Below are 17,140 nucleotides of genomic sequence, written 5' to 3'. Positions count from 1 at the left end.
AAAAGTCATCTTTCCTTTCTGTAGTGATAATTTTATAGCTAAAATATAGACCAAATAGTGCTCAAATTGACTCTCATATCAGCGGCAGATCAGCTGATAAAATTCTTGGATTGCCTGTCTGGGAGAAGTGGGGTCTTGTTTGATCAGAAGAATCTGAAGGAGTAAGGGAATTTGCAAGGGTAGGAAAGGAAGCTTGGTCCCTCCCCACCCTGAGAGACAGGAGTAGTTAGAAGGGAATTCTCTAGAATGTTCAGGAGAGTTTTTGATCCCTAAGGCTTTTGAATATAGGAGAAAGACCTGGACCAAACGGAACCTCAGAATCCTTTCCTAGTCTCCAACAATAGATATCAAATGTGGATAGGAAAGGTTGAGTAGGAGTCGTCTAGGAAATCTGATGGAGAAGAGGGCAGAGGGGAATGGGATAGGAAAGCAACAGAAAGACACATGCAGCGTAAGCCCCTCAAATCCAGATTCTGACTAAGGGCCATGAAGGACTGAACATAAGGAAAGTCTGAGTCCTTTCCCTGATTTTGGCAAAAGAGATGAAGTTGAAGGATCATGCTACAATCTAGTGTGCCATTCAGAGGACGTTTTTTTTTTGGTCCCCTCAGTTTGTATTGGGTCCAGGCCTTTTGCAGGGTCAAATTTTTCCAGTTCCAGAGAATGTAGCCAAGGGGTGAGTCTGAGACAGAGGCTCCCAGGATGTACCAGAACCCACTGTTAGCCTACATGCCATAGAATGGGGGTAGTGAGGGTCACCAGCTGACAGAAAGGCGTCCCTTTTGTTCCAGTGATCTCTCCGTGTGACTGATGGCACAAAATGACTGACCGTCCCAATAGGTGCCTCTGACAGTGAGAGGTAACCCCTGAGAACTGTTCAACTAAGGTACCATGTGACCTGGGCAAAGAAAGAGATTCTCGGGAGTGACCAGGAATTTGGCATTCATCATTTGGCATTTCCCTGAAATGTAGAGGGCACTCTTGGAATGACTCAGAGGCAACACCTAGGCTCCTATAAATCAATCCGGACTAAAAAGGAAAGAAGTGAAAGTGACAGGGAAGATAGGCTGATGAATCCACCTTACGATCCTGTTGGGGAGGCGGTGGCCAGGGGGCGATGGGCTCTGTTTTGATTCAACCACTATGTGCCTGACATGAAGCATGGAAGTTGTCTTGCTAGGGAGTAGATGCCCTTGTGGTGTGATTCATTCTATGGCTCCCTTATCCTCACACGGGTGTGTTCATGTGGCAGTCTCCATAGTGGCTTTTAAGTGCCTGGCCTATGCCCATACAATACTGGTTGGCCTAATCCTGAGAAAGGAGTCAAAAAGGAGAGACCTTCACCTATCCGGGTGGCAGCTACTGGGATGCCATGAGCAGTGGGGCCTTTGGAATACACGAGTGGGTAACCCTGGCCAGACGACCTCAGTTGCCTCCACAGCCACTTGCCCTGTTTGCAGAGATCCCTATGAGAAATGAGAGGCCAGGAGGTGGGGGAAGAGACCCCAAGTCCCCACACAGGCAACCAAAAATGTGGTCTGTGCACAGGTTGGAAAAGAATTTCCAGACACGAGTAAGAATGAGAGGAGAATAAAATTAGAGTGGGAGAGGCCATTAGAACAGTGGGCTGGCTCAAGGGAGAGCCGAACACTTGCAGGCTTGTAGCCAGTTTTTATAGCCTCAAGACAGAAAATTCCTACTGGAATGGTGGCATTAGGTGATTGGTTAGGATACTATAGAGTGGATATTTTACAGAACTGGGGTCAGGGTGCTGGCTAGTTTAGATACAGAGGCTCATGGCAACAGTGGCTGTGGGGCTTCATCAGTTCCAGAAATTTCTATCCTGTGACTTTGGTACAGGGCTCCATACCTATGACCTCAGTTTAGGGCTCCACAGTAAGCATTCAGGAGTGTTGGCTGCTGTTTTTACCAGGTATAGATAAACAAAAAGACTATTACAATTCAGAGTGAAAATGTGATAGAAGAGTATTGTGATGGTAGAGGAGTAGATGAGTTTCTGTAGAAACTGAACCTGGGAAAATCAGTTCCATTTGTGGTGAGACCTTGGTGTTAAATTGCTCTGCAGGGTGCTAGGAGCCTTCCAGACAGAAGGGAAAGTACATGTAAAGGCAAATAGATGGGGAAACAATGGAAATAGTGACAGACTTTATTTTCTTGGGCTCCAGAATCACTGCAAATGGTGACTGCAACCGTGAAATTAAAAGACGCTTACTCCTTGGAAGAAAAGCTCTGACCAACCTAGGCAGCATATTAAAAAGAGACATTATTACTTGGCTGACAAAGGTCTGTATAGTCAAAGCTATGTTTTTCCCAGTAGTCATGTATGAATGTGAGAGTTGGACTATAAAGAAGGCTGAGCACTGAAAAATTAATGCTTTTGAACTGTGGTGTTGGAGAAGACTCTTGAGAGTCCCTTGCACTGCAAAGAGATCCAACCAGTCCATCCTAAAGGAAATCAGTCCTGAATATTCACTGGAAGGACAGATGCTGAAGCTGAAGCTCCAATAGTTTGACCACCTGATGCGAAGAGCTGATTCATTGGAAAAGACCATGATGCTGGGAAAGATTGAAGGCAGGAGGAGAAGGGGATGACAGAGGATGAGATGGTTGGATGGCATCACTGACTCAATGGACATGAGTTTGAGCAAGCTCTGGGAGATGGTGAAGGACAGGGAAACCTGTTGTGTTGCAGTCCCTGGAGTTGCAAAGAGTCGGACACAACTGAGCAACTGATCAACAGCAAGAACAACAAGGTTATGCAGCTTTTAAGTGGCAGGACCAGGATATGAACTAGTACAGTGACCCCTGAGCCCACACTTTTACCATTAAGATGAGAATGGCATGCCAAAGGCAGAATTAGATCCCGGAAGATCAGATATAAACATCATTGTCAAATTATGCAAAGGGATCAACTTGGTTGAGATCAGAAAAGGAGAATGGATTTGCCAATTCAGAAGCTATTACTTAAGAAATATGTATCATACCAGTTGCATGTTGGGAATGGAAACTAAATTGTTGTGGATTAATGTATTAATTGAATTAAACTCTATCTAGTGACGCTCTTACTCTAGCTAACTACTCTAGTTCCTCCAGTCATCTTAAGTTACTCCAACATTCTTTGCCTTTCCATCTTAGAAACCTTTGGCTAGGCTAGTCTCCTCTAAGATGTTGGTTCTCTTAACTCTTTCTGTGATTGGCACCGGTTCGTTCAGATCTTGGCTTTATTGTAAACTCCTCTGATACATTTTTCTTGGTAGTCTATGAAAAATAAATTCTTTTTTTTATTGTTGTTTTCAGTCATTAAGTCATGTTTGATTCTTTGCGACCCCATGAACTGCAGCACGCCAGGCTTCCCTGTCCTTCACTATCTGCTGAGTTTGCTCAAACTCAATTTCTGTTGAGTCTATGATGCCATCCAATTATCTTATCCTTGTTGTCCCCTTCTCCTCTTGCCCTCAGTCTTTCCCAGCATCAGGGTCTTTTTCAGTGAGTTAGATCTTCTCTTCAGGTGGCCATAAATAGTATTTACTTCCTCTGTGACATACAAATATGTCACAGTTTGGAATTATGCATTGATTTATCAATTTATTGTTACTCTCCCCAACTGGTTATGACTCCATGAAGGTAGGATTTGTTCTTCAAGTTTCTACCCCTAGCGTAGTGCCTTGAACACAGTAGTTGCTAAATAAGTATTGTTGCTTGTATCAGTGAAGGAACATTTCCTATTTATATAGATAATACTGGACTGTTTTGTTTTCTTGAGAATAATCAATCTCTGAGAGATGGATAGGGAGGAAAGCAAAGTCAACACAGCTTAAAAAAATAACTTTAGAGCTACCATTTCTTGAAAGTGTCACATGTTCAGTAAGCAGGCATTTTTTTCACATTACAAATAACATATTAGGAATATAGGTGCCTGCCTTTATGGTTCTTTGGATGTTGCTAAGGTGTTTTCATTGGTTAGAATCCCAATTTTATTTTCCTTATTGACTCAAGAGGGGTTAAACTAAAATTGAGCAAGAAGGGAGAGTTCGTGATAAAACTGTAAGGGAAAAATGAAAACAACAGTTCTTGTCTTCAAGAAGTATAGAGTCAAATGAAAAAGGCTATCAAGTAATCAATCGCCTGTATTATACAGCACAGTAAAAGATATTGTAAAAGTAAAAGAGGATGAGATGGTTGGATGGCATCACAGACTCGATGGACATGAGCCTGAGCAAGCTCCGGGAGTTGGTGATGATCAGGGATGCCTGGTGTGCTACAGTCCATGGGGTCGCAGAGTGTTGGACATGACCGAGAGACTGAACTGAACTGAGACTGAAAGGAGGTTGTAATAGGGGTAAAGGAATCAAAACAACTGTTGAATATAAATGGAGAAGACAACTAGAGCTATCTGCCAATAGAGGTAGTTTGTTCTAAGTGTCTAAAGAGAGGGTAGTAATTTTGTTGGAGAAATTTCTTCCTTCATAGGAAGACTGGACTCTCAGTTCCTCCCAATTTTAAGATTCTGTGAGATTAAGCTAGGGGAGAAAAACATGCTTGATCTTGAAAGATTGAGAACTTAGCTGAAAAGATGGGGAAAGGACTCAGCCCTCCTTTTTTCCTCTTGAGATGTATGTGTAGTGTAGATATAATAGACAGACATAGCGACATTACTTTTTTTGTTTATAAACGTTTCTAGTAGCAATAATGAAGCTTCTTTGTAAAAAGGCTCAGAAATACTAAAACAATGCTTTTCTTGAAAGATTTTTTAAGTTTATCAAAGAAAGGTTTGATTATATCAAAAAATCTGAAAGGAAGTCTACTGCAATGGCATTAAGGCATAGTAAGCTATAGTTGACCTTTGACATTTACAAGGTTGTCACTATAGCATGTAATTTCCTTCATTTCCTTGTGTAACAATAGTATAATTTTCCTCTATTTTTATGTATTAAATGAGAACCGTGAATCCAGTTGAGATGTAAGTGTTTGGCAGGGTTTACTAGCTCTGAGAACCTCTTAACATATCAGTTCAAAAACATAATTTGAGCTTTTGGTTCAGCAAAATGGCAAGTCACTATAAGAAAGGGTGCTTTTGAATAGTTCAGTTAGCGTTAAATCCTTAAGTGCTCTTTTCCTTATTCTTTGCCTGACAGTCTTTTTTATTCATCTTTTATATTTTAATATAAATGTTATGTTTCTTAGAAGAGGTCTCAGAACAATAAAATAAAATAGACATTTCTTATTTTTATCCTGCTGCACCTTCAACACATTTGCATGTTAAGTCTTTGTTTTGATATATTCTAAGAAAATCATTTAAATATGGAAATATTAAGAAAAATCATTATGCTTTGTAATATGTAATAGTTATACAGTTAGATCTAACTATATAATACCACAATCTGAAATAATTTTACATATATATTTATTTTTTTACAGATATGTTTTCTGAATCATGAGTCTAGCTCTTAATGAACTGCTTATTTGCTGCCGTCAACTAGAACTTGATAGAGCTACAGAGCGAAAGGTAGTAAGTTACTTAAATTTAATCTTTCCTTGAAACAGATGTGTGATTGGTAACTCATTATTTTGTTCTTTTTCATTTTCAGAGAGAGATTGAGAAATTTAGGCGCCTGATTCAGGATCCTGAAACTGTTCGACATTTAGATCAGCATTCAGATTCCAAACAAGGGAAATATTTGAATTGGGATGCTGTTTTTAGGTATTTGATTCTAATTCTTTTTTCTGTCTTTATTTTTCTCTTTCATTTTTATTTCTGTTGTGATATTTTTGTGTGTGTATAGGTCAGCTTATCTTTGCTCCCTGTATTTCATTGTGCCTTGCATAGGAAATTGATGCTCAGTATTTATCTGAAACATAATTTTTAAAGGACATTCATATAAAAAAGTTAGGATTTTTGAATTATATGTTCAATAAAATGTCTTTGACATATCTCACTCAAGATGACAGAGAATTTCTTTCATATTACTTCATTCGTAAGACTTTATTTCAAATTAGAGTAAAATTAAGTTCTATTAAGTCCTTTATAACTTTGGCATCTTTAAATATTGCTCTAAGTAACTGCCATATGTAAATATAATAAAAAATAAAAAGGAATTTTAGAAAAATTCCATATGAATGCAGGTAACAAACACAAAACTCATGCTTTGGAAAGATACAATTCATTACTTGACTGGAGTGGCAAACAGAATTGATGCTTTTATATAAAAGGCATAATTTTCAATTATGAAATCCATTCATAACTAGAAATAGGTGGTAAGACTTAGGAAAGATAAAGTATTTTAAAGTAACGTAGAATACTGATAAACTTGAAAGAACATTTTCAGTCTAGGAAAATAGGAGTATATATTCATTCTTGAGTGTTTAGAATAGATAATCTGTTTTATTTTTTAGGTCTTATTTGGCACTAGACAGACCATTGTCCTCAATGGCCTTCATTGTAGATAACATGAAAAATACATACTTCTTTTCCTGTTGTTCCTTACTTTATTTCAGATACCACAAATAATTTTTGTTGTTTTAGTCACTTATTCCTGTCTCTTTTGTGACCCCATGGACTCTAACCCACCAGGCTCCTCCGTCCATGGGATTTCCCAGGCAGGAATACTGGAGTGGGTTGCCATTTCCTCTGCAGGAGATCTTCTTGGCCCGGGTTTTGAATCCACGTCTCCTGCATTGGCAGGCAGATTCTTTTCCACTGAGTCCCCAGAAAAGCCTAACAAATATAACAAATATAGTTATTATCTAAAGATGAATATTTTGCATAAGATGATCATGTAGGCCATCTGAGTACCTAACACTCCCGGCTAATCATGAATATCTTATAGGCAGACTTCATTTAAATTAAGGCTAGAAACCTTACCAACTCCTTAGGAAGGAGGTTCCTATTTTGCTGAAAGTTTTACTTTTGTCTTAGGTTCAAAGGATTTGTTAACAAAAGAAATCACTGTAACAAATAAATAAGTTCAACTTTTAATAGATGATTATTTAACTTAATTTTAGTTCAGTTCAGTCACTCAGTTGTGTCCGACTCTTTACAACCCCATGAACTGCAGCACACCAGGCCTCCCCGTCCATCACCAACTCCCAGAGTTTACCCAAACTCATGTCCATTGAGTCTGTGATGGCATCTAATCATCTCATCCTCCATCGTCCCCTTCTCCTCCTGCCTTCCATCTTTCACAGCATCAGAGTCTTTTCAAATGAGTCAGCTCTTCGCATGAGGTGGCCAAAATATTGGAGTTTCAGCTTCAACATCAGACCTTCCAGTGAACACTCAGGACTGATCTCCTTTAGGATGGACTGGTTGGATCTCCTTGGAGTTATTAAAAGAACAGAAATAGAAATAATAGAGAAGAGTAATAGCACATGCATCACCAAATTGGGCCAACCAACATTCAGACTTAAACAGTGCTGGGAAGTCCCTTGTTAATAGCAATCTGGAGTCCCAGTTGGGAAAAGGTCCTGGGCTATACATCCACCCCATGGGTGAGACTTCAAATTGCTAGTTTAGGGGCTCCCGCTTATAATCCCAGGCCACAAGCTGATACCATCTTCAGTTTGCATGTGCAAATGAAACCCTGATTTAATTTTTACAATGTGGTTTCACCTTGTGAGTCATAAAACTTTGTAGACCCTGGGGGACTGGCCAGGTCCTCAGGGGCGTAAGAGATTCCAAGACCCGCTCCTTTCTTATCTAAAGTGCCCCCTGGCTTGTTGTAATTGCAGACAGGTAGGAAACCAAGGCAGTGTCCAGGCAGATCAGAAGCAGGTGACAGGCCTACTCTGTTGCTGCTGAAGCTTAGACAAGACTTCCTCCATTTTAATTTCCTTAATAGTAGGTCATGTAATAACACACACACACACATGTCATGTACTAAATAGCAGAAAGAGGTGAGAAAGAATTGAGAGCCCTTAATTGTTTTGCAAGCTTTTAATGATAAATGGGAAAGCAAACAGGAAAGCAGTAGAAAATCATGGAAGTTAACAGATTAAGAACTTTGTAGACCAGACTTTAAATTGGTGTTGAGGGCTTGGCCTTGGAAATGTAATTGTTTTGGTTAGTGTACATTGTTTGAAGAAGTGTGATTTAAAAATGCTCTTTATGATGGCATGAAGAACATTTTGAAACTTTTAAAATAATGTTAGTATTTAACAAGTTTCTGGAATTCCATTTCATGTTTTTGAAGGTTTTTACAGAAATATATTCAGAAAGAAACAGAATGTCTGAGAACAGCAAGACAAAATGTATCAGCCTCAACACAAGCCACCAGGCAGAAAAAGATGCAAGAAATCAGTAGCTTGGTCAAATTCTTCATCAAATGTGCAAATAAAAGTAAGTGCTGTTACGTGGCTTAATGGGCTATTGTTTCATGAGTTGGGTCTGAATAGGATGAGATAAAAGTTGAGTACTAACTCTGATTTCTAGTACATATAATGATTTTTATTATTATAGCTTCAAATATTTGGAGGAATTTATACAAGCATAGTGAAAAAGTGAATTTGAAAGTCGCTCAGTCATGTCTGACTCTTTGCAGTCCCATGGACTATACAATATTCTGCAGGCCAGAATACTGGAGTAGATAGCCTTTTCCTTCTCCAGGAGATCTTCCCAACCCAGGGATTGAACCCAGGACTCCTTTATTGCAGGTGGATTCTTTACCAGCTGAGCCACAAGGGAAGCCTGTTATTCAAGCATAGAATGATAGGATCTCAGGGTTGAAAGAATTAAAAAATATCATTTCTGGAGAAGGAAATGGCAACCCACTCCAGTATTCTTGCTTGGGAAGTCCCATGGACAGAAGAGCCTGGCCGTCTACAGTCCATGACTGAGCGACTAAATTAACAATTTTTTTTTTACTCTAAAAGATAATGTCATGGTTTTCAAAGGTGCTTTTGTAGCTTGAAGGATGGTTTGATCAGCCTTTTAAATCTGAACACTTAACGCACCTCTCAGCTCCTTCTGGATCCCCATCCTTTCGTCACATGCAGGTGTCTAGGCTGCTGGCGGCCACTGGGTCTGAAATGCGATCTCCATTGCCTCTGCTTCCGCTGGCAGACAGAATTACATCCTTCTTTTTTTCTGTATCAGCTGCAGTTTAGAAAGAAATGAGTTTCCAGAGGCTTCTGTAACAGGAACTCAGTTATGGACTTGGCGTGGCAGGAGTCTACTCGTTATAGCTTGGGAAAAAAAATTATTTCATCTACCCATTTTTCTTGAATCCCATCTATATATCCCTGGCACTTAGATGGTCTCAATGATTAAACATACCTTTTGAGACTTTCTTTTCTATCTTAGAGTAGTTCTCATAGTTGGGAAAACTTGTCTGTTTGTTACTGCTTCTATTTTCTGAGATAATACAAAAAATACTGATCTTTTTAATATGACGTCCTTTGAGATATTTGAAGTTAGACATGATATTTTCTGAGTCCTCTTCTATAAGCTAAACAGACCTGCTTCCTTTAGTTCATATGGCCTACTTTTGTATCACTTTTCTAAATCTTCTTCAGTTTAATTCTCTCTCTTAAAATGTATGGGACTCAGTGTTATAGGCATATTCTGATTGGTATGGAGTGGAACAGGGCTTGGATATATTTTATTCTATACTTTAACAAATTCATTCTAAGATCAATTAACTTTTTTGGCAGTCAGAACCCATACTCAAGTAGCCCTGTGCTTATTATAAATAAAAAAAAAAGAAGACAAGTTCTTTTTTGCTCCTGATGAGCTGCATGGCTCTTATTTTATACTTACACGGTTAATGTTTTGAAAAGCTGATATTTTTGAACCAGAATACAGAAATTGCTTTCTGTAAGGAAATGGTTGTCATACAATGCTAAAAAGCTAGAAGCAGAAATATTTGTTTAGGAACTTGGACTCAAACTGTTTACTCTTCACAAATAAGAAAGTGACTTTGTGATGCCAGGTTTAGTTTAAGAATCAGAAAAGCTGATTACGGGTAAACATTATTAAGTAGAAGGTTATAGAATTGTTAGTAATGGTAGGATGAAAGTTGAGTCTAAAGACAATGGCTTTAACAAAAATTTAGTTTTCTATCTCCTTTGAGATGCCATTTCATGTGGATAGCTCCAAGTCCTGAGAAGAGACTCCAGTGCAGACAAAAGAAAACCACACTGAAATGTTTTTGCACCTGCTTTTTTCTGCATCTATTAAACTTTGTATTCTTGGCTACTACTGCTGGGCTCTTAATAGATCTTAATCTGGTCTTACAGAGTTTATGATTGAATGAAAGATACTTGTAGCTCATTTATAGCCCATCAGAAAAGTATGCAGCTTAGAATTTTGCTTTAAAGTGAAAAAAACCCTTCTATTGCAAAATTAACAATGGGGATCACATTTTAAAGTGTATTTTTTTTTAATTGCTTCTCGGCCTTTTGGCTAAGATCAAGTATAAAGTGTCTTTTTATTTAAGGCTTTTTTTTCTTTCGAGTTTCACTTTGTAACTTAAACATTGTTAAACTCAGAACAAGACCAGGCTGCTACTGTCATGTTGTCTCACTTCTTAAATTTTTTTTTCAAATGGTTTGAGGGTTGATGGGAATTTAACACATGTCTAAATTTTGCCAGACTTGCTTAACATCTAAGATTTGATGAAAGAAACAGAGATGAGAAAAAAAGAGGTAGCTGGAAAGGAACCAGTAAGCAAATATTGTTCAACTATGACAGAAGTTATAGTTAAGAAAATGTTACAAAGACTATAAGAGAGAAATGCACAGGGTGTTACAGCAGAGGATATTATGATTGTGCATTTCATCACTAGCCAGATTTCTAAAATTATAATACAAGTCATTAGTAAAAATAATATTTTAGCCAAAAGGCCAAGGAGCAATGATTTTTTTAGTTGTACCAGTGTATTTTTATTTACCACACTTATATACTGAATACAACTAGTCTTATGATAAAAAAACCCTAAACTAGTATATATTCAGATGTACATAATGACTTGCTCGTAGCTTACAACAAAAAATATGTATGCAATTTTAAGGTTGTTAATAGTGAAATATGAAAAATTTCAGCTGTGACACTAGCATGATTTACTGTAACAAAAATAACTAAGTAATTTTTAAATGTATTTTGTTACCTTTAAAAATATATCCATTATATATGTATATTATATAAAATGTATATATGTGTATATATATACAAAGCTTTCAGGACCTCTAATAAACAAAACTAAAAATTATAGCCTTATATATTTGTATGCAATAAATGCTATTATAGGACTTTAATTTTGCTTTTCAAAGTAAATAGTAGTCTCCTTAATGTCTTATTCTAATAAATTCAGATTTTTATTAAAAACACCAAGAAACGTTGAATCATTTTAGGTCTAATGTCAGAAATTGTGAATTATTAAGGATAGAGTGAATGATTGTTTTTGTTATATAATCCTACTGATTTGGCAGAATAGCAGATTGGCAAAGGGACCAGATAGAAATGTTTTTGAGTTTTGCAGGCTATGTCGTCTCTGTCTCAACTGCTCAACTTTGCCATTTTAGCATGAAAGTAGCCATAAACAATATGTAAGTTAATAGATATGTCTGTGGTCTGATAAAACTTTGTTTTAAAAAACAGATGGTTGGCTGAATTTTGCCCCAAGGGCCATAATTTTCTAATCACTCTTTTATGAGAAGGAGGTTCATACAATTGCTGTTCCAAGCGTCCTTAACATATTTTCCTTGAGGTTTATGTTTCTACTTGTTTATTTTTAAATAGGAGCACCCAGGCTGAAATGTCAGGAACTGTTGAATTATATCATGGATACAGTGAAAGATTCATCCCATGGTGCTATTTATGGATCTGATTGTAGCAATATATTGCTGAAGGACATTCTTTCGGTGAGGAAATACTGGTGTGAAATATCTCAGCAACAGTGGCTTGGTATGTTTTGAAGTTTGTTGTTTGTGACTTTTTTCCTTGTGAAATGAAATTTCACCAAAAGAACATTGAGAGACTATATATATCTCCCAAATGACCTCACAGTTTAACAGTACCTTGGTAAAATTAAATGGTTATAGATTTTAACAGTTTTTATATATTATGTACTTCCTAAATTGTTGTCACTAATAATGTATTTGGTGCCTGCTATCAGAACTTAAATTGCAGAATTGAAAGATGCCATACCTTTCCTCAAAGACTTGGCAGTCAAATGACAGAAAAAAACAAAGTAAACCAAAAGTTAGAAGGAAGTGAGTTCACAGATCAGTGACACCTAAACTCAACAATGATTAGAGTAGAAAGAAGAAAACCAAGAGAGAGAGGCGTCATAAAAGGGAAAGCAAGAGAGTTTCACGTTGGAAGAGGTGTGGCGTTTCAAGTGTTGTAGAGGTAGTAAGAGACAGAAGCATCCATTGGATTACGCAGTTAGCAGGTCACTGGTAAGGTGCTGTGCGGTGCTTAGTCACTCAGTTGTGTCTGACTCTTTGCGATCGCATGGACTGTAGCCCGCCAGGCTCCTCTGTCAATTGGGATTCTTCAGACAAGAATACTGGAGTGGGTTTCCATGCCCTGCTCCAGGGGATCTTCCCAACTGAGGGACTGAACCCAGGTCTCCTGCATTGCAGGTGGATTCTTTACCGAAAAATACTATAATAGATTATATAGGACTCAGTGACTTAGAAGGTAGGTAGAGTGGGATGGATGCCAGCGAGGTATTGTTGACAGTTTCTAGGTGAGAAGTACTATGTGACCACAAAGGAAATTTGGTCAGAGACCGAAGTATTTGAGTTTATTGATTTCAGAGGTAGAGTATTTCTGGCTCGGGGTGGGCTAAGTGGGTGGATATGGTATTTGGCTTTAACGAGGTGACTTTAAGCCAGGTGTCAAAGTCTTCTAATATAGTTGCCTCTGAAAATTTAGAAACTCGGTATTTTTCATTGAGAAGTGAAAGTTGTGATAACTTAATAAACATTTATCTGTATTTTTTTTTTACTGTCAATTTATCATTTCAAAATAAGATGTTTATGGACTCTAAAGCCATGACCTAATCAGTGCCCTGCACTGTATTCTACTGTTCCTACATGAATAAATGTCTTCTCAGCTATTGCTTAATTTCTTATATATCTGGGGCCTTTGCTGTTTTTCTGAACACAGAGGAAGTTGTGTCTCAAACAGGGCCTCAGAAAGCCTTTGGAGAATAGGCCAGTGATGTCTAGGATACTTCAACACATCTGTCACCAAAATAGTTCAGCCTAAATATTTAGGATATTAGTACATTTTAGATTATTACTTGTAATGATGAGTCTCTCTGAAAAATAGGCAATAATTCCTCTAGTCTCTATATAATGATTCCATCCTCTGGCACGTTCTCTGAAATTCTCTCTATTTTTAAGGAAACTACTTCCACTTGTAATAATCAGTTGTTTTGATTGATTGTTTTGAATTTTTCTAGTTAGTTACCTTCTCTGAAATTTACTTCTCTAATGAAACTCTGCTCAAGAGGTGTTTACATTCAAAATATATTTGGTAGAGGTGGCTATTGAAGCCATTGTTATGGATGAAATTGTCTAGGTAGGGAGTTTAATATGAGATGAGAAGATGGTCTAAGACTAAACCAACATTTCTGTATATATTTTGGAATCAGCATGTTAATTTCTACAAAAAGTCCTGCTGCTGGTGCCAAGTTGCTTCAGTCGTGTCCGACTCTGTGTGATCCCATAGACAGCAGCCCACCAGGCTCCCCCGTCCCTGGGATTCTCCAGGCAAGAATACTGGAGTGGGTTGTCATTTCCTTCTCCAATGCATGAAAGGGAAAAGTGAAAGTGAAGTCACTCAGTTGTGTCCAACCCATAGTGACCCCATGGAGTGCAGCCTACCAGGCTCCTCCGTCCATGGGATTTTCCAGACAAGAGTACTGGAGTGGGTTGCCATTGCCTTCTCCACAAAAAGTCCTGCAGGAGTTTTATTTGGATTGTTTTGACCCTGTTGAACAATTTAGGAGAGCTAGACATCTTAACAACATAGACTCTTCCAGTCCATGAGCATGATATATCTCTCCATTTATTTAGGTCGTTTTTGATTTGTCAGCATTTGCAGAATTTGTATAGTTTTGTTAGATTTATACTGCTGTAGTTGGTAAATTTTACTGTCTTTTAAAAGCATTTTCTTTTCCATATTGTTCATAAATACCATACCGATCTGGAACCTTGCTAAAATCACTCACTTATTAGGTCTAACTCCTCTTTTACTTTTTTTTTTCTTTCTTCTTTTTTTTTTTTGGTTCTTTTGTTTTACTGAGCCATGTGGCCTGATTTCTTTTTTTGCCTTATATTGGCTAGGACCTCAGTATTTTTTAATGATAAGATATGCATAACATAAAATTTACTATTTTAACCATTTTTATGTATACAATTCAGTGGTATTAAGGATATTCATTGTTGTGCAACCGTCACCACTCATTTCTAGAACTTTTTTCTTCTTCCTAAACTGAAAGTGTATCCACTAAATAAGAACCTGCCCTACTTCCTCCTCCAGCTCTTGGCAACTATTCTACTTTCTGTCTCTGTGAATTTGACTACTCTCGCTCCTATAAATGAAATTCTACAATATTTGTCTTTTTCTGAATGACTTATTTCACTTAGCATAATGTTCACATGTTGTAGCATTCATCAGAGTTTTCTTCCTTTTAAAGTCTTAGTGATATTCCATCATTTATGTATACTACATTTTCTTTACCCATTCATCTGTCATTGGACACTTGGGTTGTTAGTATGTTAGGCTACTGTGAATAATGCTGTTATAAACATGGGTGTACAAATAGCTCTTTGTGTCCTTGCTTTCATTTCTTTTGGGTATATATTCAGAAGTGAAATTGCTGCATCATGTGGTGATTCTATGTTTAATTTTTTAACTACTCACCATACTGTTTCCCACAAGGGCTACACCATTTTATATATTCACGAGCAATGGACAGGTGTTTCAGTTTCTCCACACCCTCACCAGCACTTCATTTTCTTTCTTTTTTTTGATAATAGCCATCCTAATGTAAGGTAAATATATGGGAAGTGGTATCTCATTGTAATTTTGGTTTATCTTTCTTTAATGGCTAGTGATGTCAAACTTTTCATATGCTTATTTGGCTATTTGTATATCATTTCTAGACAAAAGTCTATTCAAATATTTTGGCCAGTTTTTATAAGGTTGGTTGTTGTTGGATTGTAGGAGTTCTTTATATACTTTGAATATTAATCCCTAATCAGATACATAGTTTGGAAATATTTTCTCCCATTCTGTTGCAGGAAGGGGGACCCCTTCCAGGGCCTGAAAGTGGGCTCTTGTCTTAACACTTGGAAATGAATTGTTGAAGGAGACACATGTGCTGAAAAAGCAAGATATTTTATTGGGAAGAGGCGCTCAGGCAGAGAGCAGTAGGGTTAGGGAACCCAGGAGAACTGCTCTGCCATGTGGCTTGCAGTCTCGGAGTTTATGGTGATGGGGTTAGTTTCCAGGTTGTCTTTGGTCAGTCATTCTGACTCAGAGTCCTTCCTGGCGGTGCAACCATTGCTTGTCCAAGATGGATGTCAGCGAGAAGGATTCTGGGAGGTGGTTAGACACATGGTGTCACCTTTTGACCTTTCCCGAACTCTTCCAGTTCAGTTCAGTTCAGTCGCTCAGTCATGTCCAACTCTTTGCGACCCCATGGACTGCAGCACACCAGGCTTCCCTGTCCATCACCAACTCCTGGAGCTTGCTCAAAAACTCATGTCCATCGAGTCGGTGATGCCATCCAACCATCTCGTCCTCTGTCGTCCCCGTCTCCAATGGACTCTTCCAGTTGGTGGTGGCTTAATAGCTCTGTGTTCCTTACCAGGCCCTCCTTCATAAAACAACTCATGCAAATGGTTACTGTGGTGTCTGGCCAGGGTGGGTGGTTTCAGTCAGTGTGCTTCCTGCAATAATTCCTTGTTGTTGTTTAGTTGCTAAGTCACATCTGACTCTTTGCAACCCCACAGACTGCAGAACACCAGGCTTCTCTGGCCTTCACTCCTGGAGTGAAGTTTGTTCAAACTCATGTCCGTTGAGTCAGTGATGCCATCTAATCAGCTCATCCTCTGTCGTCCTCTTCTCCTCCCGCCTTCAGTCTTTCCCAACATCAGGGTCTTTTCCGATGAGTCAGTTCTTCACATCAGGTGGACAGACTATTGGAGCTTCAGCTTCAGCATCAGTCTTTTCCGTGATTATTCAGAGTTGATTTCCTTTAAGATTGACTGGTTTGATCTTCTTGCTGAAGAAGGAATGCTCAAGAGGCTTCTCCATCACCATAATTCGAAAGCATTAATTTTTTGGCACTCAGCCTTCTTTATGGTCCACCTCTCACATCTGTACATGACCACTGGAAAAATCATAGCTTAGACTATACAGACTTTTGTGGATTGCCTTTAATTCTGATGGTAGTGTCCTTTGATGCACGAAAGGTTTTGATTTGATGAATACAGTTTATCTATTTTTTCTTTCGTTGCCTGTGCTTTGGGGGTCTTTTCCAAGAACTCATTGCCAAATCCAATGTCATGAAACTTTCCCCCTCTATTTTCTTCTAAGAGTTTAAATAGTTTTTCCTCCAATATGATTTTGATTAGGAGTGGTGAGAACAGACATCCTTTCTTGTCCTTTTCCTGGTTTTAGGTGGAACAATTCAGTGTTTGCTCATTAGCATGTTAGCTGTTGATACAGGCTGAGGACATTTCCTTCTATTCTGGTTGCTCATTTTTATCATGAATGGTTATTGAATTAGGTTAAATTTTTTCCTGCATATATTGAGATAATTATAGAGCTTTTTGTCTTAGTTTATTGATAATGGTGAGTTATGTTGATTAGTTTTTCATAGGTTGACTCAAACCTTGTGTTCCTGCTATATACCCTACTAGGGCATGATGTATTATCTATTTTATATATTATTGGGTTGAATTTGGAGGTCGTGGTTGTTGTAAGGTTTTTAACTATGAACTTGGTTTCTTTAATAGATGCAAGATTTAGGTTATGCAATATATTTAGGATAAATATTTCAGTGATATTTGATTATTTGTTTCTTTAAGAATTTGTTCATTTCATGTAAGTTGTTGAAAGTATGAGTGTAAAGTTCTTAAATATTGTCTTATCATCCTT

At 38.0% G+C, this 17,140-nt stretch overlaps 1 protein-coding gene across 3 annotated transcripts in view; it reads left to right on the top strand.

The window, feature by feature from the left end:
- Positions 1-5,452: 5,452 nt before the first annotated feature.
- Positions 5,453-17,140, top strand: part of ATM (ATM serine/threonine kinase) — a 136,159-nt gene continuing 124,471 nt past the window's right edge. For all 3 annotated transcript variants that reach the window (XM_065944050.1, XM_065944048.1, XM_065944049.1), the window contains exons 1-4: positions 5,453-5,527; positions 5,610-5,722; positions 8,211-8,356; positions 11,756-11,920. In XM_065944050.1, coding sequence (XP_065800122.1) covers positions 5,456-5,527; positions 5,610-5,722; positions 8,211-8,356; positions 11,756-11,920 — 496 coding nt within the window. In that variant the 5' untranslated portion in view covers positions 5,453-5,455. The remainder of the gene's footprint in view (positions 5,528-5,609; positions 5,723-8,210; positions 8,357-11,755; positions 11,921-17,140) is intronic.

This window comes from Muntiacus reevesi, chromosome 9, assembly GCF_963930625.1.
Source record: "Muntiacus reevesi chromosome 9, mMunRee1.1, whole genome shotgun sequence".
Taxonomy (NCBI): Eukaryota; Metazoa; Chordata; class Mammalia; order Artiodactyla; family Cervidae; genus Muntiacus; species Muntiacus reevesi.
The sequence above is the reverse complement of the archived record's forward strand: the minus strand, read 5'-3'. Positions and strand labels throughout refer to the sequence as shown.